At 37.2% G+C, this 23,071-nt stretch overlaps 1 protein-coding gene and 1 long non-coding RNA gene across 4 annotated transcripts in view; both read left to right on the plus strand.

Moving 5' to 3' along the window:
- Nucleotides 1–23,071, plus strand: part of med1 (mediator complex subunit 1) — a 91,909-nt gene that overhangs the window by 58,101 nt on the left and 10,737 nt on the right. For 2 of the 3 annotated variants that reach the window (XM_016254270.1, XM_016254272.1), the window contains 4 exons: nucleotides 2,439–2,563; nucleotides 2,930–3,131; nucleotides 6,180–6,278; nucleotides 6,588–6,693. In XM_016254270.1, coding sequence (XP_016109756.1) covers nucleotides 2,439–2,563; nucleotides 2,930–3,131; nucleotides 6,180–6,278; nucleotides 6,588–6,693 — 532 coding nt within the window. The remainder of the gene's footprint in view (nucleotides 1–2,438; nucleotides 2,564–2,929; nucleotides 3,132–6,179; nucleotides 6,279–6,587; nucleotides 6,694–23,071) is intronic. The other variant, XM_016254271.1, reaches the window with a different exon arrangement.
- LOC107568319 (uncharacterized) lies at nucleotides 12,367–21,233 on the plus strand. Its single transcript, XR_001606739.1, has 3 exons — nucleotides 12,367–12,461; nucleotides 15,845–15,846; nucleotides 21,218–21,233. It is a non-coding gene; the product is annotated as an uncharacterized lncRNA (long non-coding RNA).

Raw genomic sequence — 23,071 nt, forward strand, 5'->3', positions numbered from 1 at the left:
TTTTTTAGAAATAGCCTTTGCACAGCCAGCCTTGTAGGCTACTCTCCTAGGTTCACAAAACTGTCATCCATAAAATGCGTTGCACAAATCGAACATCTGGGTTGTGCTGTTCTGTTGTAAATCAATCTTAACCAATGATTCCTCATTGCATCTACTTTCGGAAGGTCAAATAAAGTGCTTTTGCTTTTGCACAGAAACGCACAGAGTCTCCCTGACATGGCTGCATCAACACTACTGTGATTCCTGAAACCACGCCTTCTTTCGTTGCATGAACATTTGGGCAGCATTACGCAAATATTTCCACATTGTGACGTAGACATGTTAGGGGCGCGTTTGAATGAGGCGTTTTAGCCCGGTCTGGATCAGCCTTCTCTTTTAGATAGCATAAATCCTTTTGTGGGAGACTTTGAGCTTTGTAACTCTGCAGATCTTATACATGCACAAATAGCTACATAACACACTAAAGAAAAGGAAGAATAGAAATCGCATCATATGACCCCTTTAACCTGTTAACCTGCTCCCCCCATTTTGGGACTCACAGCTGAAAATTACCTACCTAACTTAAAATGATAACAGTTCCTGACAGCAGTCAGTTACACACACAATTTAGGTATCTTTGAAAAGAAGAAACCTAGGCTTTACTATCCATCATCCAGAGTTGATAATGCTCAAACAGATAAAAAGTTATAGACAGTGAAGTGCCTTGAACATTTTTTACCACTGAATGTTTTTTTTTATTTATTTCATATACAAATACATGAAATCAGTCCTTGAGCAATCCAGAAAAGTAATGGGTTGAAAGTCACATGTCTCATGAGAATATATTTCGAATTTGAAGAAGATACCATGAAAAATTAGATTCCTGCAGCTATTTTTCTGAGACGATGTCTGGTCCCCCACCCCCTGTTTGAGGAAAATAGCCACCAAATGTAAGGGTTCTACAAACTATTTTAGTCATTATACATACCACTGCATACTTTTTCAATTATAAAATAATAGACTGAATCTTAGACATCATATAAGTGATTTATTTGTGCACTAAAAAAAAACAAAAAAAAAAAATTGAGTAATAAAAAAAAAAAAAAAAAGAGCGAGAAAATGAATTAATATTTAAATTAATAATTAGCTTTGTATGTCAAGTACATACTCTGATTGCCAGACATACAGCATTCACACTGATTGCTGGTCATACAATCAGTAAACACATGCTGATGGCCGATCATACAGATGGTAATCATACAGAAGGCCAGCCATATAGTCAATAGTCACACTCTTATGGCCGTTCATATAGACAGCATTCACACTGATAGCTGGTCATACAGTCAGTAATCACACGCTGATGTCCGGTCATACAGGTGGAAATCATACAGATACAGCCACATTCCCCACAAAACACAAACACACACATATATGAAAAATGTTGAATAGGGAAAAAAATAATTAATGCAAAAAGCTGATCGCAAAGTTAGGTCCCCATCAGATGACAGGTGCGTCACAGCGTGCATCACGAGTCGTCACAAGAGAGCGCCAGAATTCAAATAAACAAGATTCCACGTATCTGACTTTTTTTTTTCTTTTTAGTAGATGGTCTCATTCCGTTTGTGAGACTGTCTGCTACAAAACCTATGTTGTTTTTTACTACCAAGACGCAGTTTTTTGAGCGTAAGCTATTCCATAACGCATACTAACAATAACTCTCCCCAGAGAAATGAGATGTAAACAATGGAATAACCATCCATATTACAACGTTGTTTCGTTGGACTAAATGTGCTCTATGGGATGTTGTTCAGTGGACCCTTGCCTTTCTAACTAAACCGGGATTTACAGCAGTGGATGCGAGAAGTGGCTCGAGAAGAAGCACATTAAGGTCATGGAGTGGCCTAGCCAGTCTCCAGACCTCAATACTATAGAAAATCTTTGGAGGTAGCTGAAACTTCGAGTTGCGAAACGACAGCCAAGAAACCTTAAGGATTTAGAGAGGATCTGTTAAGAGGAGTGGATCAAAATCCCTCCTGAGATGTGTGCAAACCTGGTGACCAACTACAAAAAGCGTCTTATCTCTGTGCTTGCCAACAAGGGTTTCTGCACCAAGTACCAAGTCATGTTTTGCTTGGGGATCAAATAATTATTTCACTCACTGAAATGCAAATCAATTTCTATCCTTTATATAATGTGTTTTTTCTGGATTTTTTTGGTTGATATTCTAGATTCTATAGATAGTCTCTATACGTTAAAATAAACCTACCATAAAAATTACAGACCCTTCATTTTTGTAAGTGGGCAAACGTACAAAATCAGCAGGGGATCAAATAAATATTTTCCCCTCTGTATCTAAAATTTTTATTTAAGTGCGAGTTAATAATGTAAGCTTGGTTTGTGTTTATATAGGACCACATGAATTTAGTTCTACCTCACCTTTTTTCCCCCCATCTTTTTAGGCATCCCTGTTTTGGAGACAGTGCCCACCTTGTCCCCACTATATGATCTCATCATTAAGAGCCAACTGCACGAGGAGGGAGAGGCCAGTTCTCCTGCTTTGGCCCAATCAATGCGTTTTTATACAGTGAGTATTAGACATTAGACACCATTGAAGTTTTTCGTTTGGAAAGTTACTGTTTGTTGATTCATCTCTCTTTCTCTCTCTCAATAGATAGATGTGTCAGTTTTTATTTAGCTTTTAAGTATATATTGTCTTAAAAGTCTATATTGACATTATATTTTTAGACCAGGTCAAACAAAAGTTTTAGTGAGCCAAGTTTGGTGAGCAAATGAGTTCTTGTCCATATGCATTTGTCAACTACCCATATATTCTGAGCAGAACATGATTCCTCTATTGTATAACTAATAAATCACAGTCTATTAAAAACAGTATATCATTATGACTATGTCCATCTGATTCTCTGAATGCATTGCCTTTCTGTCTCATTAGTCTTTACCAGGACAGCAGCATTGTTATTTCCTAAATGGTGATGCTCCAGTGCAGGATGGGAGGTTTCTTCAAGGAGCTTACGTTTCCAAGATTCCCTTCAGACATCCTGCTCAGGTGCCTGCTCTTCTCGACATTATAAGACACCAGGCTGCCTACAACACGCTGATTGGTAGCTGCGTCAAAAAAACATACATTAAGGAAGGTGGGTGTGTTGTCTTTCATAATAATTGTCTCCATAAAAGCTGGTAGATTAGTAAAAATGCTTTTGCCAGTACTTGATGGAACATTTAGATTTACTGAAAATGCACTACCTATAGAATAAAATATGATTGCATTGCGAAATATGATTGCATTTCAGAGCTCAACGCTAAGGATTATTTCTACTGGCCCGGTCAATATTTTCACTAGCCCTGCCACAAAAAAAATAAAATAGTTGCTGTTGTCATCGTTTTTGTACCCATGTAATATTTTATTCTAATAAATAATCTTATATGATACCAACATTTTAGATACCAATTAAATTTTACATTTCTCGATTCCAATTTAAATACCACAGCAAAAACTACTAGCATAACAAATATAAAGTTTAAACATTATTAAAGTGCCCCTATTATGCTATTTGAAATGTTTATAATTTGGTTTTGGGAGTTCCCAACAACAGGTTTGCATGCATGCAAGGTCAAAAAACACTTTAATTTTCTTATAATATGAATTAAATTTTATGTTATTTCTCAACTACTCTCAAACTATTTGTTCGAAGATTCATCTTTCCAAAACCCTCCTTTGCATAATATTGCTCAGCTCTGATTGGTCCGATGACCCAGTCTGTTATGATTGGTCTACTGCGTACAGCGCATGTCAGAAAAGGAACGCCCATCACCAGTACTGGAATACGACTTATCAATAATACATCCTATTATAATAATAATAGTTCTCGACTCTGTTCTATAAAGAAGGAAGCAGAAGGGAAAAAGTTGTTTTACACTTATGTTAGTGAACGGGATCCACAGCTTGGTAGTAAAGACCCAAACAATAATGGTATATGCATTAGCCGAACACACACACACACACACACAGAGTACTGATAAAGCACTGCAGTTTGTAAACCAATGTATTGCTCCATTTTTTTATCATGACTCCCAAGTACAACAAACATTCTATATTAATCGACACATTTATAGACAATAGCGAGCCCACAGCTGATTAGCAGAACTATAACGCGAGTTATCCAGAGACTTATAGGTGCACTGACTGTATACACAACACACAAAACTACATATTTTGCACGCTTGACAAAACATCAATGCAACAATTATTAATCATACTTACAGGTTGTGATTTAAAGGAGCACACTGTTTCAAACAAACTGGGCACTGACCCATCTTTCAAAGACAACCAGTTTACGAATCCCACGTTGAACTTGCGGAGATTGGAGATGCAGTCGTCAGTGAAATGACGGGAACACAGCAAAATGTTGTGATTATTCAGCTATGGTATCTTAATAAAGATGAATTTTAACCACTGATTCTTCACAGCCTCATCCTTTGGAAGTGAAAATAAACCAAATTCACTTTCTCAGAGCAGACTTGTTTTTGCATTATATCCATGCAGAACATGCATTATGCAAATGTAAGAATTTGTGACGTGTGAAATACGCGGAATGGGATTCGAATTTAAAACAACTCGTTTCAGCGGTTCTTTCTTTTGAGAGACAATAACTTTATTTAAGATGCACTTTCAGCTTAACAACTTTGCAGACTGTTTACATTAGGGCTGCACGATAAATATTGCACGATATTTAATGCGCATCTCGTCAGTAAAGCCAGTTCTGTAATCAGCGGTAAATCTCTACACGTGCATGCTTTCACATAGAGCAGCATTAACTACACCGTGCCGTTGTTCACAGACAAGCTGCGCAAAACATGCGCAAAATATGATCGTGGTTTTGAGCAGGTTGTCTGTGAACAACGGCTCTGTGTAGTTAAAGCTGCTCCACGTGAAAGCACGCACGTGTAGAGATTTACCGCTGATTACAGAACTGGCTTTACTGACGAGATGCGCATTAAATATCGTGCGATATTTATCGTGCAGCCCTAGTTTACATTCACATACAACTGCATTGCACACTGCATGAAATGTAAATTTTCAAAATAATAGGGGCACTTTAAAGACAAGAAACAGTCAGTAAATAAGAACAAATAAACAATGAATTGAATATATAGAACAAAGATACAAATTAAATTATGCTTGAGGGAAAACCACAGACGGGCTGAATGAGATGCAAATTCACTCTCTGACAGTAGGTGGCACTTATGGAACAGCAGCGATACAGCGTTTCCTTGGTTACTACTGTAAACAAAGCAGTGTTGTGCTTATGAACACTAATATGCATTATACAGAGACAAGATAAAAAGAAAACACCATCTAAACTTTTCTAAAAACAGTCATTTCCTCAGAGGTGCATTCATATAAACCCCCAATTAAATAATTTTTCTTCCAATATTTTGCGCATCTTGAACAGTGATCTTGTTCTGCCTGCTACAGTATTTTCCTCTTTGCGTCCATTTTCAGCATCTCTGGCTCTGTTAATGGCCGTTTACACATTTCATAATATTTCCACACAAATTACATTCTGGAAGATGATTGCAGTGCAGTTTGTGTGCAAGCCCAGAACATAAATCAGTTGAAATAAAACAAAAAATGGGCAGTCGACTGGTGCATCTGTACTCCACTGTATATATTAAATATAGATTAATCATTAAAGCTTCAAAGTTACTCGATAAGACGGGTATTTTGACATACTTTTGTATGTATTTGTCCATTCAAGTTCAAGAATGCGCACTGTACACACAAAACACAGCGCATGAGTTCTGAATGGAGTTGTCTTTCATGTCTTGCTTGAATGCTTTAAAAACGCTTGAATTTTAAATTAGCTAGACTTAAAAACTTGTGCGAATGATAAACTTTCATGACTATGCAGCAGTGGCCCGATAGGGCCAGTGACAAACTCATCAACTGTCCCGAGCGTCTTTCACGCTGGCCCCGGGCCATCAGGCAGTCCTTATTGTCGAGCCCTGCATTTGATTGTATAAGCAATTCATTATTGTGACAGTTATTTATTTAATATTATGTGGTACTTATTTTCTAGTATTAGCAACAAAAATACTTTGTACCTTTTTATAAGACTGCAAAAAGCGTACTAGAAATACAAAAAAACAATCAAGCTGTAACCATCATTTCATATTTTTAGCAGATACTCCTGGACTGCTGCGGTTTGAAGTGTGCCCTCTAACTGACTCGAGCTTTAGTGTGTCTTTTCAACACCCTGTAAATGAATCACTTGTCTGTGGTAAGGAAGCCACACTTTACATTTAAGTGTTGTTCTACAGCAAACTTGTCTTGGAGGCCCCCCAGCCCTGTACATTTCGTATGTCTCCCTCATCGAACTCACCTGATTCAACTCATCTCATTAGTAGAGACTGCAAGACCTGAATTGGGTGTCTAATAAGGGAAACATACAAAATGTGCAGTGCTGAGGGGCCTGTAGGACAGGGTTGAAAACCCCTATTCTACAATGAGAACTAACTTTTAAGTGTGAGCTTAAGATACCATAGTTTTGCCTGGTCTGATATCTGACTCAGTCTGTTTTTGCTCTCAGTGGTGATGGAGGTGATTGACTCAAGACAGGTAGCCTGTAAGCTCTACAAGGGTTTATCTGATGCTTTGATCTGCACTGATGACTTCATTACAAAAGTAGTCCAGAGGTAGGTATAACAGATGGCACATGCTTATCTTGAAGACGTTTTGCATTTGTGCTCCTCATACATGCTTATAACATATTAGTGTTAGCAAAATAAAGTATTGATATATAGTGGCAGGAAAACTGTTTAAAAAGAAGTTGAGTTGTCCTCAGGGTCTGCAACAAAAAAAAATTCACCAGGGTCTGTGTACTTGTAAAATTAAAAATATTGAATTCTTTCCAAATTTTAGTTTATGGCCTCTTGATTAAATGGTCTGAAAAGGCTCAATTTGATATTGTAAAAATATTAATATACATATTTTCACTGCTCAAATTAAACTCCTGGCAATAATTCCTCTCCCATCTTTGTTGCATACTTTCAAGTAACAATGTAGAACTATATCCTTTTTGGAACCTTACAGAGAGAAGACACTTCGTTTTCTCCTTCCGACAAGCACAGTCTGCTCTGATTGGCCAGCTGACCCAGTGCATTGCGATTGGCCGAACACCGCAAGCACTCTTTGGAAATGTAACGCCCCTTACCATAATCGCGAGCTTCATCTTTCAAAATAAATGTAAAGACAGAGCCCGAAAGGGGAACAGAGTCGCGTGACAGACACAGTGATGAAGCTGGTATGTGTTTGCAGTACACAAGCCACGGTTAAGACAGCTGACTCCACTGTGATGTGACCCGGGTGGCATTATGCAAATATTTTCACATAGTGAGGTAAATATGTGGGGGCGTGTTAGAATGAGCCGTTTTAGGGGGGTGTGGCAGAGTCTTAACTTTGATAAAGAATATCTCTTTGGTTTTGAGACTTTAGTCTTTGCAACTTCAGGGATCTTATCTATGCACAATCAGCTTGTAACACTCCAAAGAGAAAGGAAAACTTGAAATCGCATCATATGACCACTTTAAGTCATTTCATTGTTGATTCAGTGATGTCATCATCCAGCTCAGTTCAGTTCTCTTCCAATAGTGTCTGTGCTCTCAAGTCAACAATATTGCCAGAAATTGTGTCCCCAACTAAGCAAGCCAAAGGCGACAGTGGCAAGGAACCAAAACTCCATCTGTGACAGAAAATTAGAAAAAAAACATTGGGAGAAACTAGGCTCAGTTGGGAGGCCAGTAATCCTCTGGCCAGACTAAACCAGCATGGTGTTGTTTAATTCCAGGCTGCAACACAAGTCATATTGAGCAGTGGACTCGTCTGGTTCTCGAGGTCTTGTGCCGATGGACGACGAGGTTTTCACTGGGAATCTGTCTCTAGGGATCGTCTAGTTGCATCCACTTACCTCTCAATATGTTTGTTCAGTGCCAAGTTCTGCTTGCTCGTGAATCATCTCATTATAACAAAGTGTAGATGTGATGCAGTTAAGAGATTAATTGTGCAGTGTAGAGCTTCATTGATTATAACAGAACTTTGTGAGATCGCGATGAAGAGCTTGAGTTGGCTAAGAGTATTGATGGGGCAGGATGAATCCTGACGGGTTGGATGACTGAATCCTAATGTACCGTCTTGACTGGCAAGGATCCTGTATAAATTACGCCTTGCTGTACATTCAATACTCCAAGGGATGGTGCTTGTATCCATTCTAAGATTATCAGTGGGGTAGTGCCAGAACAGGTCTAAGGTGGATTCAGGTACATCTGTTACTATATGTATATGTGAGGCTCTCTGAGATGATTGAGCCTTCTTGCCTCTTCAGCTGTGGTCATGCTCTGGAGGCAGTTATTAACATAGAAACTCTTTAGTATGGTGAATAATAATCACCTGGCTCTGTACTGTTAGGAACATGCTTCCATATAGGAAGCAAAGCAGGTGCTGCAAGTGGTGCCACAAGGGAGCACCTGCCACTGATAGGTATTCCCTTCTCGTTTCCCTATCCCTCCAGATAAATCAAAGAATAGGCTTGTCATGCTCAAAGTCGGAGTTGATGGAACATTCCTTTAATATCCCCACTCATAGCCACCAAATATTCTCTGAATCTTATCTGGACATGGCTTGTCTTAATGTTCCCAAAGAAGCAGTCATGCCAAACCTTTAGAGACCATAATCGCTTAACAGCTTACTCTGCTGAAATCAAGAAAATGGTTAAGGAAGGGTAAGAAAGCTGAATCCAGACAAAGTACCACAGAGATAAGAGATTTGGTTCATTCCACATTAGGGCTGGGTTTTGACACAAATTTCATGATTCAATTCGATTCGATTCTCATTCACAAGCTTGCGATTCAATTTTATTTGATTCAGTATCGATTATTTTGGATATGCTGTATATCAGGTACAGTACATGCCAAATTTTCTCAAGGAAAAAAAAACTAATGCTGCAAAATATACATGAGAGTTAGTTGGTACTACATTACTATAATATTGAAGGTTAAATTTGACTGATTTTTTAAAATTACATTTATTGAAGTTTTTAAAAGAATAAAGTAATATAATATAATAATATAAATTGCATAATATTTCTACTTCAATTTGTTTAGTTTTTTTAATATAAACATAATGGTGGCTGTCATAAAAACTTAATGAATTTATTCAAACATAAATTAAACATTGAAAAACAGTAAAATTTAGAATGAATATGTTACATGGTGCATATATTTAGCAAAATGCCCCTCTCTTTGTCTGACTGAGTTTAACCATAACCATTAGGCCACGACTTTCCCTTTACAAGACGTTATATTGATGTTTTTGCGCAGCTGAAACACTGATTGAGCAATTACATGAGACAGGATACGGATTGTAAAGTTGTACTCTTTCTTTTATCTTGCCTTCGGATGCTTAGTCATGTTTATTTTGTTTTGAAACTGGTATTAATGTGGAGGAGATAATAGTTCACGTGCGCTACGTGCTGTTGAACCGAGGCGCTACAGCGATCTGTCACTCCACATTAAACAGCTCCAAAACGGCATTTATTGTTTGAATACTGCAATACAATGGATAGAATTTGAAATCTGAGACTTTGTTTCATATTAAAAGTACCAAAGCACATTGCTTATTGCAATATATTGGATGGGAAGTCGCCTTCAGTGTTCCGTCCATTAACTGAAACACAGGCTAGACTAATCGATTTTTGGGATTTAAGAATCTATATTGTTTCGTAAAAATGAGAATTGATTAATATCGAGATATCTATTTTTTTACCCAGCCCTATTCCACATCATATAGTCACCCATAAGGGAAAAAAAGACTGGTCTAAACCTGAATGACTCCTTGTTACCTGGCCCCGAACTCTCTCATGGACATCCTGATAAGTCCTCTTAAGAGAAAGCATTGAGAGCACCCAAAAGTTCAAAGATGCTCCACTTTATGCAAATATCAAGCAAAAAACATGAAGCAGATAATGACATCTGTGACAAGTATTTAAAATATGCTATTTCTGCTGGATTAAGTGCTTAAATCATATTGTTTACACACAGGACACTTTACAGTTGTTAATGTATTGCAGTTTGGTTGTGTATTTCATTGTGAGTTGGCTGGCTTTGTTTATTAAGTTTATTAAAATGGCTCTGTATCTTTACGTTGGGCTTTCAGAAACAATGTTTGCAATTTTTCCAACTGTATGTATGATGATTATACTGACCGTGAGCTGAAAAAACATAAATTAAACACTTGTTATAGGCAACCTAAAGCTGGGGCATTGTAGCCTTTTTAGCGGCTGTGAGCAGAGTTCTGCTGCTGTAGTGGACATTCACCATCAGTGTGCAATCAGAATGCAGCATACCTAAAGTGAGCCTGAGAACAAAACAGACCAGCCTCGTGACATGTAAGAAAATACAGAAACCATTCTTTCATTGTTCTAGTTTCTGTTATTTGAGAGACTTTTCAACTGTTGGCGGTGCTAATTTCTCATTGGCTTAGCCTGCTGGGATGACACTGATGCAGAAAAGATCTGCTGAGGATGAAGAGGATTCAGCAGGAGCTTGGTTGGTCCATGGGGTGTCCCAAACAAACTGGACTGGTCAGCACCAGTCAGCAGGAGTGGGTGAACTTTCTCAAAAGGGTGGAATAGTGCTTATAGGGTGGAATGGTGCGTATACTTGTTCACGGGTGCCTCCATAGGGTATGACTGTTGTGCCAATCTTAGATGCTCAGCTGTAAAGGCTTGATTTATGTGATAAGTCTTGTGGGGCTTATGCCACTGCAGGTATACCAAATGAAACTTGGTATAGAATAGAACCTTGCAGTTTTGACACATCTCAATGCATTGTTCTGAGGGATAGTTCCTCCTCCTCTCCTTTCAGACTAAGCTTCTGAACTGCAGCAAATAAAAACTTGACCGAGGAACATCTAAGTGTCCAAGGTGGGGTTCTTGTGTATCAACACAACTTTTAGCAAAACATGGATATGTCCCAGGTCTTTCTAGGTATAAGGTTGTGGAACTTGGAAGTGGTGAAGTATCTTTGACTGTCTTGTTATTGATGTCCTGGCATATTAGCATATGCTTACAATTTTTGCAGGACTTCTTCAGATTACACTGTGCAGCTGTTACTTTCCAACTGCACTTGTTTATCTGAATTACCTGTTCAGCCGTGAGCTGCAGAAGAGTAAGGGGGTTTTAACACTAGCACTTATGAACTTATTTAGAACAAATTCAATCAGCGTTATTATCGTATTGGCCCGAATATAAGACGACCCTGATTATAAGACGACCCCCCTTTTTCCAGATGTAGCTTTTGGAAAAAGGCTTTTTAAAAGCCAAATCTTGTTTTTTCTCAGTAAAACACATTTTGTCTTCAATTATAATTACTTCCTATTTTAATTTTTGTTTTGAAAGTATGGTAAAAACTGGTCAAATGTACCAACAATCACATTAAAAAAATATACACTTTAAAAAAACAAAAAAACAAAACAGGTAGCCCATCTTAATTAGGACATTTCGGCTATCCATCTAATAGTAGCCTACCAAAATCTTATTAAGAGTAGAAGTAAAATCTTACTGTAGTCTTCAAATCTGGGTACTGTCTTATGTTTTAAAATCACAAAGGGAGTTTGGTCCCGTCAGGCTAACATGACAGTCACGACTCATGCAGCTGTAAGCTTTTCTTTTTCTTTACACGCATTACATTACGTATTTCATGGCACACTCGTTTTATGCATATTTGGCGCCACCTATTGTTGTGGGTATATTATTGACATGTCAAAGTCTAGACCCTGAATATAAGACGACCGCGTTTTTTCAGATGTATTTCCAAGAAAAAACATCGTCTTATATTCGGGTCAATACGGTATGTGCGTTATTAGGCGCATATCCCAAGTGTTTAACCCTCTGGGGTCCGAGGGTGTTTTGGGGCCCTGGAGAAGTTTTGACATGCCCTGACATTTATGCTTTTTTCAGTTGATTATAAACATATAAATGGCTAAAGTCTGATAACACTGTAATCAGCAAAACCTGAGCTACAATAATATGTGAACAGCATGTATATACATGATTGTGTTTTTGACAAAGCAATGTTTATGCATGGGAAGTGAAAAACTAAAAAAATGTAAATCACTTGAATAAGGCCATAAAACACATACAGAACATTTGTTCACAAGACTTTTGAGAACTGGATCTTGTAGACTAGAGACTTTGTAGACTTTTGCTTCAAAATTATGTGAAAATTATCCTGTTCACTCGTTCACAGAAAACAAATTAATTTAAAGTCACTTTTTGTATTGAAGGCGTGAATGATCATGAATAATAGTGTGATTCACACCTGAGAAGACAAAGGCCTACATAATGAGCTGCATAATGAGCCTATCAGTCAGGTGTGTGACTAAGAGGGATTTGCTACAAGAAAGAAAGGTTAAAGTTTTGGCTGTTAGTCCATTAACAGCCAAAACTTTAACCTAAAATCACCCGATTGGAAGCATTCAGTCGCATAGGATATATGTATGTAAATTAATTGGTACTTCAGATGTTATCTGTAATGTTTAAATCTTTTCGGGCAGAATAGGAGATATATTGAAATCGATAAGGTGGATGTGTCTGCCGCACACTGCTGAGGGAACTAATCCAACACACAATATATTTCTTTATGTACGTAATTATGCTAGAAATATTAAACATGAACATACATCTGGTATTAGCATCAGAAATTGATTTGTCGTATAGCGGCTTTGTGCTTCAGGCATCCCGAGTTCGAGTCCCGGCTTGCAGACCTTTTCTGATCCCATCCCCCCTTTCTCTCCCACCTCACTTCCTGTCTGAAATACTGTTCTATCCTAATAAAGGCAAAAATGCCAAAAAAGAAAAAAAGAAAAGAAAGAAATTGTTTTAAATATATAATACGTCTTACAATACAAGCCTCTGTTATGTTGCACTATACTGTATTAAAATCAAAGGTTACCATGCATCATCTTGAAAATAAAGTGTTGTGTCTAAGTCCGTACTGTATGCAGTCAGCCTTATTTCTCTCAATGATGTTATGATGCGTGTATTTTATTTTTTGATTGAGCAACATCTATTTAAGACATTGCAAATTCTAGTATATGTTATATTAATTATTAATTTAACCAGCATATATAAATCATTAACTGATTCACAGTGCATGCTGTTAATGAAATCGTTGATAAATTTGCAGTTAAGCTACTGTGTATATATAAATATATATATATATATATATATATATATATATATATAACAACATATACATAAACCGTGAATAACTGTACAAGACGAATTAAGGTATGTGTGCATACAAAGCATAAATCGTTATTCAGATTTCAGAATGGGCACTTCGTCATTTGTAATACATATGCCGAGAATCTCGTCCATCCGCTGTTCACCTGACGTTCGCTACTGTAATGTATATGAACATAACTTTTTAATAAGCAGGGAAATTCCCGACGTTAAACACACAAACTTTCACATGCTTAGGATGTTTGTGTTGTACAAATATGCAGGGAGAGTTAAGACTTAAAATGCTGACTCATTAGGTGACGTTTTCTTATTAAAATTGTACAATTTCCTATTAAACAATGTATGGAAATACTAGGGAATGCCAATATGGTGGTGCAGTGGCTTCACGTTTATGACTTCATGAGCAATACAGTTCTCGATTCTAGATAAAAGCTTCAGCAATTATCGTGATGTGAAAATTTGATACCATCACATAACCTAATATACGATTTAAATTAGGACTATAAATAATTACATAATTAAAAACAGTTAGAAGCAGAAATATTTAAAAACCTTCTGTAACTTTTGTATTCTCCTTATAATATCCCCTAAAACTGAAATTAGCGAAATCATGATAATTGTACCAGTTGAAATATAACATACAGGTATTTTTCCAGAACCTAGTCACGAGATTACAGGTTCGCATTGTTTTGTATTTCCTGTGCGATTTGATGTAAATGAGGAATACAGAATCCTATTCTTGCAGTATTTTTACATACACAAGAAATGCGCTCTTCATTCATCTCACTTCGCAATAAAAATATTTAAAAAAAATCAGTGGCGTAGTCCAGTGTTAGTTTAAATATTAACCTAGATAAATATGCGCTATTAGGTGCATATCCAAGTGTTTGTGTGGAAAGCGAGCTTAATTCGGGACATAGAGGTGTTGGCGCGATCACTTGCATTTTTTTTCCCTTATAACAGTGGAAACAATTTAAAATACACTGTCATTTTTACTCATACAGATCAGAGTAGTATATCATTCGAAAACTGTAAAGGGTCTACTTTTATTTGTGTACACTCACAATAACAAAACTTTGCTTTTGTAAAATAAAGAAAACAAACAGGATGTGCTTTTTGCCATCTCGTTCGCCATAAACTGGAGCGCGTCACAACAAATGAACCGAAACTCAGCATGTATAGGCTACTTTGCCTCACCGCTATCATTACACCTAAGAAATATATCTATAGAAAGTTTGAAATTTCTACTTTAAAATTAAGCAATTCAAATCGAAAACAAAAACTGTATCATGTAATCTATATTAAACATTTATTAAAGGTGCTCTAATGACAGAGATGGGGAGTCGGTGTCAGCTGCAAAGATGAAGCCGACGCTGACTCACCATCTTTGCAATAGAAAACACTAGTTTATTAATAAATAATAAAAATATCTCCTTACTATTTCTTCCCAATACATTGTCATTATTTTTGCCGGTGCTTCGCGGCAAGCTTTGTGTGAACTTGAATATAGAATAGGCTAGCTAGCCTATATATTAAAGGCTCATAATAGTGTAGTATCTAAGTAATTACTACTACTAGTCAACTAGTAAAATCTTTAGTTGGGGGCAGCCCTAGTTTTAAGCCAGTCCTTTTTTCCTTTCCTGTAACTCTTCCAGCTGCACTCGCTCGCTGGCTCGCTCGCTACTGCTGGTGAGGACACTAAACATTGTGTGAGCAAGTCTTGACAATCACGGTAGCATGGTCTTGTTGTTTCCACCAGCGCAGCACATCTTTTCCATCACCTTAAAGGGATAGTTCACCCAAAAATGAAAATTAGCATGTGTTTTACTCACCCCAGAGGCATCCTAGGTGTATATGACTTTCTTCTTTCAGATGAATCCAGTCAGTTATATAAAAAATTGTCCTGGCTATTCCAAGCTCTATCATTGCAGTCTGCAGGTGTTGCAGTTGAACAGTCCACAAGTCATCAAATAAATCTTGCACATTCATAATAAAACGTGCCGCAGACGGCTCCGGGGGATGAATAAAGGCCCCCTGTAGCGAATCCATGTATTTTTTTTAAAGAAAAATATCCATATTTCAAACGTAATAAACACTTTTCTCTCACTTCCGCTGACTGTCATACTCTGAAGCAGTTCCGGCGGATGACGTGACTAACCCTTTAATTGATGGATGACTAAAATATAATAAGGAGATATGGAAGAAAAATTATAGCAAATGTCTTTGAAACAAAAAAGCATGTTGAATTGCACTGATTGCAACTAAAAAAATAACGCATTGCATTAACAGTGCTTGCATTTTATTGCCTTGTATTTTCAGGGCTTGCATTTTTAGGGTCTAAAATTTAACAGTTTATTTAAGCTGTGAATATTTCATATTAAAACATTTCACACACACTTTCATAATTAAAAATTCAGTAATTCATATTCACTTTCCAGAGTTCCCTTCCGAAACATTCAATCGGTTTAAAAATACGATGTATAATATAATATAGCAATTTTCAGTCCATTTTATTTCACTTTACAAATTCGCTTCCACAAATTCAGTGGTTCAAATTCGGCAGAAAATTCAGCATTGCACATCTGGGAACTGTAGGAATAGCAGTAGAGTACCTTTGCGCGATCTTCATCTGCTGTTAGTCGCTCACCAGCAGGTGGCGCAAGCGGGTTTTGATGGAGACCAAAGCAACAGGCAACAGGTAGAGCAAGGCATTCATTCACAGAAACTGATTTGCAGAAATAGAGCAAGCGGTAGAAGTTATGATTATCAGGGCCAGTATGTATGTATGTGATATGTGGATAAGCTTAAGACTCAAAAGCTGTGTTTACGTTTAATTCAGCATCTTCGCGGTTACTCGTTTCCCTGTGAAGCCACATGTCAGCAGCTTTCTCTAGCAAAGGAGCTTATAATGTTTTTGTTTTTTTACCCGACGCTGATATACTAACATTACATCTAAGACTAATATTGTTTTCGTTTGCTTAGTTTCCTTAACTTTATATCATGGCTTGTGTGATGCTGAGTTTTAATACTGGGGTTTCCCTCATACGTCACACCCCAGGATTTCCCAACGACGCTTAACACGCCTCAATGAACTAATAGAGTGATATAAACAAGACATCAGATCTAAGTATACACCGTACTGATGATGCAAAGTACAGGCAAGCAGATGAACTTAGAATATTAACACAAACCACAAATTTTCACCCAAGAATTTTTCTCCCATAGAAAACCAAGTGCAGAAAAGTAAGTTTTAGGTTTGATATTCGCTGCATTCGCAAGTCCAATAATTCATTCAGTTTAATGTTTACAGAGCTATAGTAAATGCCTAGAGGACAAACTGACTAAATATATATTGCCAGTATCTCACCTTAGACCAGTGGTTCCCAAACTATTTCGGCCGGGCCCCCCTTTTGTAGAGAAAAATATTTTCTCTTATGAATATACATGCACCCTCTCAGACATGATCTTGATTGCAAAATTATAAATATGATTTGAAATATTGTGATTAACAGAGTACTACTTAACTAGTCTACTTGCCGTCTTAACTTGTTCTGCTCCTAACCCTAACCCTAAATCAATAAAAAAAATCGGTAAATGCATATAATTACTTGTGTAATTGGGGTGTTAGTACTTGAGTAATTTTACTTGACTACTTAAAGTATTATTTTGGGAATTTGTACTTTACTCAAGTACAATTTAAAACTGGCTACTTGTACTTTTACTCAATTACATTTCAGAAGAAAAAGCAGTGTAAAGCTTCTTACTCTTTAGCCTACCCCCACGTTTTTTGTCTGTGTTTGATATAGTTGTTTATGTAGTATGTTATGTGAATGCACAAGATTTGGTGCAAATAAAGTCATTAAGATGAGAAATACAATAGAAATCCAAATAGTGTTTTGGTGTGAGATGTATGTGACTTGCTTTCAAAGACTTTTAGTCCATATAATGCAAGTATACAGGAACAATTCAAAACCACGCAAAATGAACGATGGTAAAGTTTAAAATGTTTGTATTTTTTTATTACACATGCCTACCACTTGAAAGACATTGATTCATCAACTGAGGTTGTATGGATTACTCTTATGTTCACTTTGTGTAGTTTTTGAAGTTTTATCTTTGGACATCCCATACACTTGCATTATGGGCAGGGAGAGAGATGGATTATTTTTTCCAAACATTTTTGTATTCATCTGAAGTCAGTCAGTCATATACATATGGGATGGCAAGGGTGAAAAGTGTTGTGTATCCCTTTAAGGGCTGTGTATTTTGTGTTCCACTATGCTGCAGTTTAATCTTTGTTGTTGCACTAGATGGATGTTTTTTTACCTTTGCCCATTGTGTTTATTGGTTTGTTTATTTATTGCTTCTAAAAAGTATTTACTTCTACTTTTTCAATACTTAAGTACAATTTAAATTTGTACTTTTTTACTTTTAATCAAGCATGTTTTGGGCCAGATACTTGTACTTTTAATTGAATAAAATTTTTACTGAGTATCTGCACGTTCACTTAAGTATAATTTCTGAGTACTTTTTACACTCCTTTGTGTAAATAAATACAACTCCTCTAAATACTAAACACTAACAAATACCCCTTTCTAAATAAACACAAGTGTGGACTCATACAAAAGGTTGCACATTGAAAAAACACATTGAGGTTGATTAGTCAAACCGTTCTCAAATAACTTGAGAATGACTTCAACAAATTGCACACCAAAGTGGACTAGAGGCTATCCACCTTATTATTCAATGCGGCAGTAAGCTTTTTTTTCTGAGCAAGTCATCCGATTTATTAGCCGCTATAGGGAAATAACGAGAAGAATATCAAAAGTGTAGTAAACGGTAAAACTGTTCATGCTACAAACCAGTGTTTATAATCAAGTCAATACATTAAAATAACACAGTAAAAATACCAGTTTGCCATTTCTGGCAGCATATTAAGCTGTTTTGTACAGCTAAAAATAACTGGAAGCATATGACACCGGAAGCCAGACACATGAAATATACTTTGATACCAGTTATGTCCCCTTAGTACTCTTCCTAGACCATTGGTCTTTGGCATATTTGACACCTTGCCCTGACCACAAAACATCAATTTGGTGACTGCGCCACCTATTGGTCAAACGTGATAAGCTGTTAAATAATAGAACAATTTAGGGGTGGGCGATATGACCAAAATCTTATTTCACAGTATGAGAAATTTTATTTCACGATAACGATATATTTCTCGATATAGCTTTTTTGTTGTTATTAAAAATAAGAAAAAAAAGCTAATTACAAAACACAATAGCACAAATAAATATAAAATAAACTTTTAATTTATTCAGATCACATGCTGTCTGAGAGAGGGGCTTTCAGTGCGCGCGCTTCAGCTGTCAGCCAGCGCGAGCAGCGGTTTGAGTTCTTTTTCAGTGCTTATTTCGCTTAACTTTAAACTTCATGCAAGTCCAAAATTGGTGATCGCATGCTGTCTGAGAGAGGCGTTTTCTCAGTGTGTGTGTGTCAGTCAACGCGAGCACCGCATTTTCTTTTTCACTGTTTATTGCACTTAATAACTATCAAGTGTGTCCCACTCTTTATTTTCTCATTCATGCATGTTTCCTTGGGTGCTTCTCAATTCTTATTTGGCCATCCTCGTTTCCTTTACCTCGCTTCCTTTCCTTGTGTCTTAGCTCCACCCCTTCAGGATCCGAGGGAAGGATGCATGGAAAAGTGAAATGATATATCCTTGCTCCCTTTAGCATCACTTCAAAGCATCATCAGCTGCGCTAAAGGAATCTGCCCTTATGTTGTTAAAGTTTGTTATTTAAGACATTCATAATAAATATTAATAAAGCAAGATGCCCTGTTTGAAATATGACATGTATGGTTTATTTAAACCGCAAACGTAAAATATAAAATATAGCTGCAAGTAGCAATTACGGGGCCAAGCACTAATGAACAAGCATCAGACCAACTGCAGAAATTAGTAATTGAAGCATTTTAGGATGAGTTGAGTCAAAACGGCTAAAAACAATCATAAATACAACCTTTAGTAATATGATTTATTGGCTTATCACGTTTTACCAATAGGTGGCGCTGTTATCAAATCGATGTGGTGTGTTCTTTCTGAGTTGGCAATGGTACACACAAAGTTTGGTGTCAGTATGCCAAAGCATTGCAGAGATACAGCCTCAAGTGACATTTTGGCATCATGCCTCAAATTCGTTGTATGCAAAAACGGTTTTGTCTATCAACACAAAATCCATTACTTTTTTTCAGCATGGTCTGAAGATGATATGATTCGATTTTGGTGAAATAATAGTTTGAAATAATAGGTTTTTAAAGAAAATCAAAATGGCGGTTTGGCTGACTATGGCAACATTGGTATCACTGTTCTCAGCATGACCCAAGGAATCTATTAATACCAGTCTCATTACAATCGGCAAAATTCACAGAAAGCTATTAGCATTTATTTGAAATTTCATTATAACTTTTGACCACAAAGTTTGTCAAATTTGGTGAAAATATTGAAAAAATTGTTTTAGAGTTATATACATTTTTTTATATGAGAACAGAAAAAATTACTGATTGCCAAATTTGTTTGCATTTATTTGCCACTTACTATCAAAATTTTGGCAATTGGGCATTAGCGTATAACCGGCACGCTAAGTTTTTGAATTTCCTACGGTGGTTTCGTGTTGATCAGAGTAACGGTTTCTAAGATATTGGCAAATGTTTTTTAAGTGCTAAAATGTAACGTTGCACAAACCATAAGGGAAAACCTGGCATGTTTGGTATCGCTGGACTCTGCAAGGATTCAGGAGTCTAAAAAGGTGACTACTGTGAAAATAAGTTGACCACACCCAAAGTTATAATCATGAATATTTGATTTTACCTCTAGGTGGCTGGCTCGAAACTTCTCAGACCCCTTCAGGGCATCGTGCTGATGACTCATACCAAGTTTCGTAATGATATGTCATTGTGTTCATAAAATGTAGCATTTTACTACAAAATTCAAAATGGCCAACACCCAAAATGGCTGACATGGGAAAATTGGGTATCAATCGACTCGGCATGATGCACCCAATCTACAGAGACCCGATTTTTGGCCAAACCATTTAGAAGTTATAAGCAAAAATATGCATTTTTCATATCTCCTGACCACTAGGTGGCACAGTGCCAAAACACTGCATGTAGTCTCAGGTCATGCTTGTTATATAACACACACCGAGTTTGGTCTCAATATGCCAAACCGCTGCGGAGATATAGCCTCACATGCATTTTTGAGTGCTTTTCGTCGAATTAGTTTGCGTGTTATTCAAGAACGGTTGAACGAACCAACTTGAATTCCATAACTTTGTGCCAGCATGGTCCGAAAATGACCTGACCTAGGGCTGCACAATTAATCGAATTTCTAATCGCAATTACAATTATGGATGCCACAATTTCGTAATCGTTCAAAGCGGCAATTAATCGTTCAAAGTCCACTTATGTTATTCTGTGTGCCTAAGATGCGTTTTTTTCTTTCTACATTTTATATTAAGGGTTTTTCCCATTATTTTAATTTTAGTTTTAGTGTAACATTTTAATACCATTCATATTTTTACTTTTTTATAATTTAAAGAAGAAACCAATCCGATGTATAGTTGACATTTGAGGCTTAATTTTATAGAAAAGCACAACGTTTTTCAGTTAGAGTGTTTTCAGCTTGTTTATTTTAATTTAAAATAATACGGCATGCAGTTGCATCAAACAATGGTATAAACATCATTCAATGTAAATTGTGATATCGTAATTAATAATGGCAATTACAATTTCAAACCGTCTTGGACGAGTTCGAAAAAGTAGGTTTTACGAACAATTAAAAATAGCAAAAAAAACGAAACCTTACGATTTTTGCATTTGGTTTCCATTCGACTTGACATGAGCCAAGGAATCAGAGGAAAAAATAATTTTCCTTCTTTGCCTTACATGAGTGAAACTTTGGACAAGTGGTGGCTCCAAACTTGCTATGGTTAATGTTGGGACTGTCCTCTATCAGTGTGCCAAATTTCACAACTTTCCCGCAAGCGGTTCTATGGGCTGCCATAGACTTGAGCGGAAGAAGAAAAAAAAGAACGCCAACGGATACTTGTCAGCAGCCATATCACCCTGCAGCCCAAGACTGGCCACCCACTGAAGCTAAGCAAGGTTGAGCCTGGTCAGTACCTGGATGGGAGACCTCCTGGGAAAACTAGGTTGCTGCTGGAAGAGGTGTTAGCGAGGCCAGCAGGGGGTGCTCACCCTGTGGTCTGTGAGTCCTAACGCCCCAGTGATCGGGACACTATACTGACAAAAAGCACCGTCTTTCAGATGAGACGTTAAACCGAGGTCCTGACTCTCTGTGGTCATTAAAAAATCCCAGGATGTCCTTCGAAAAAGAGTAGGGGTGTAACCCCGGCATCCTGGCCAAATTTGCCCACTGACCATCATGGCCTCCTGTCCATCCCCATATCTGCTGATTGGCTTCATCGCTCTGTCTCCTCTCCACCAATAAGCTGGTGTGTGGAGGGCGTTCTGGCGCAACATGGCTGCCGTTGCATCATCCAGGTGGATGCCGCACACTGGTGTTGGATGAGGTGGATTCCCCCATTCTATGTAAAGCGCTTTGAGTGCCCAGAAAAGCACTATATAAATGTAAGGAATTATTATTATAGGAGCCTTCGGTGCTTGGCCCCTAATTAAAATTATGACAGTATTTAATTTAAAATTAATACAACAGATTTAATGTGTGTCACGTTTAGTCAATAAAACACTTCCGCAAAGGATACACCTGTGTATCCTCGCTCATGACTCCTCAGGAAGCCTCCTCGATCCTCGCCTCCTTGTGGTGCAATTATAGAATTGAGATGTCCTACAAGATGGCTGAGCTCGGTCAGTTTCCGGGTCATAGGATGGAGGACGGAGGAGTAAGGAAACGAGGAGGGATATTGAGAAGCACCCCATGTCACTCCAAGGTGTATATAACTTTTAAGTAGTACTATGTTATGCAGATATATTTGCATGCTGCGAAATACACGATATAACACGATAGACACTTTATTCCGCGGTAACGATATATATCGTCATACCGCCCAGCCCAAGAACAATTTATTGTTTATGGTTTTCAACCTTTTTGCCGAAAATCATGTACAAATGTCTAAAATTACTTATTTTTTGTAGTTGGTTTGATGCTCTCTGTCATGCTTGCCTTTTTCTTGTCCCTGTAATTGCTGCCTGCAGCTTGTTTTATTTTTATTTATTTTGAATATAAGATTATAGCTTTGGGCCTGAAGGTCTTACTGAAAAGACTTCGTCTCAAGCTAGAGCAGCAATAATATGGCTTTTATGATGTATTTTTGTCTATATACAGGGCTCGCAAAATTTCTAAATCGCTGGTAGCCCTTCGGGCAGACATTCTTCAGATTTTGGTAGCCCGAATATAAAAAAAAGACATCAGCTGAAATTCACTGCTGACAAATCAGTATGATTAAAAACTTCATTGTTCGCTTTTTTTCTTCAAATAATAAGTCAAGAGAGTAGGGGTGCAACGGATCTCAAAACCCACTGCTCGGATCATATTGCATTATCATATCAGATTTTGAATAACAGATCGGGTCATTTTGCAGATGAGCAAGAAAAACATTGTTCTTTATTATTTAAATAACAGAATACTTCTTTGATACCACAGCAAAAACTAGTAGCATATAGGGATGTAACGATTCACTCAAATTACGATGCAATGCGATTCACGATACTGATTTCACAATACAATT

This window comes from Sinocyclocheilus grahami, unplaced genomic scaffold, assembly GCF_001515645.1.
Source record: "Sinocyclocheilus grahami isolate Dianchi unplaced genomic scaffold, SAMN03320097.WGS_v1.1 scaffold1234.1, whole genome shotgun sequence".
Lineage (NCBI taxonomy): Eukaryota > Metazoa > Chordata > Actinopteri > Cypriniformes > Cyprinidae > Sinocyclocheilus > Sinocyclocheilus grahami.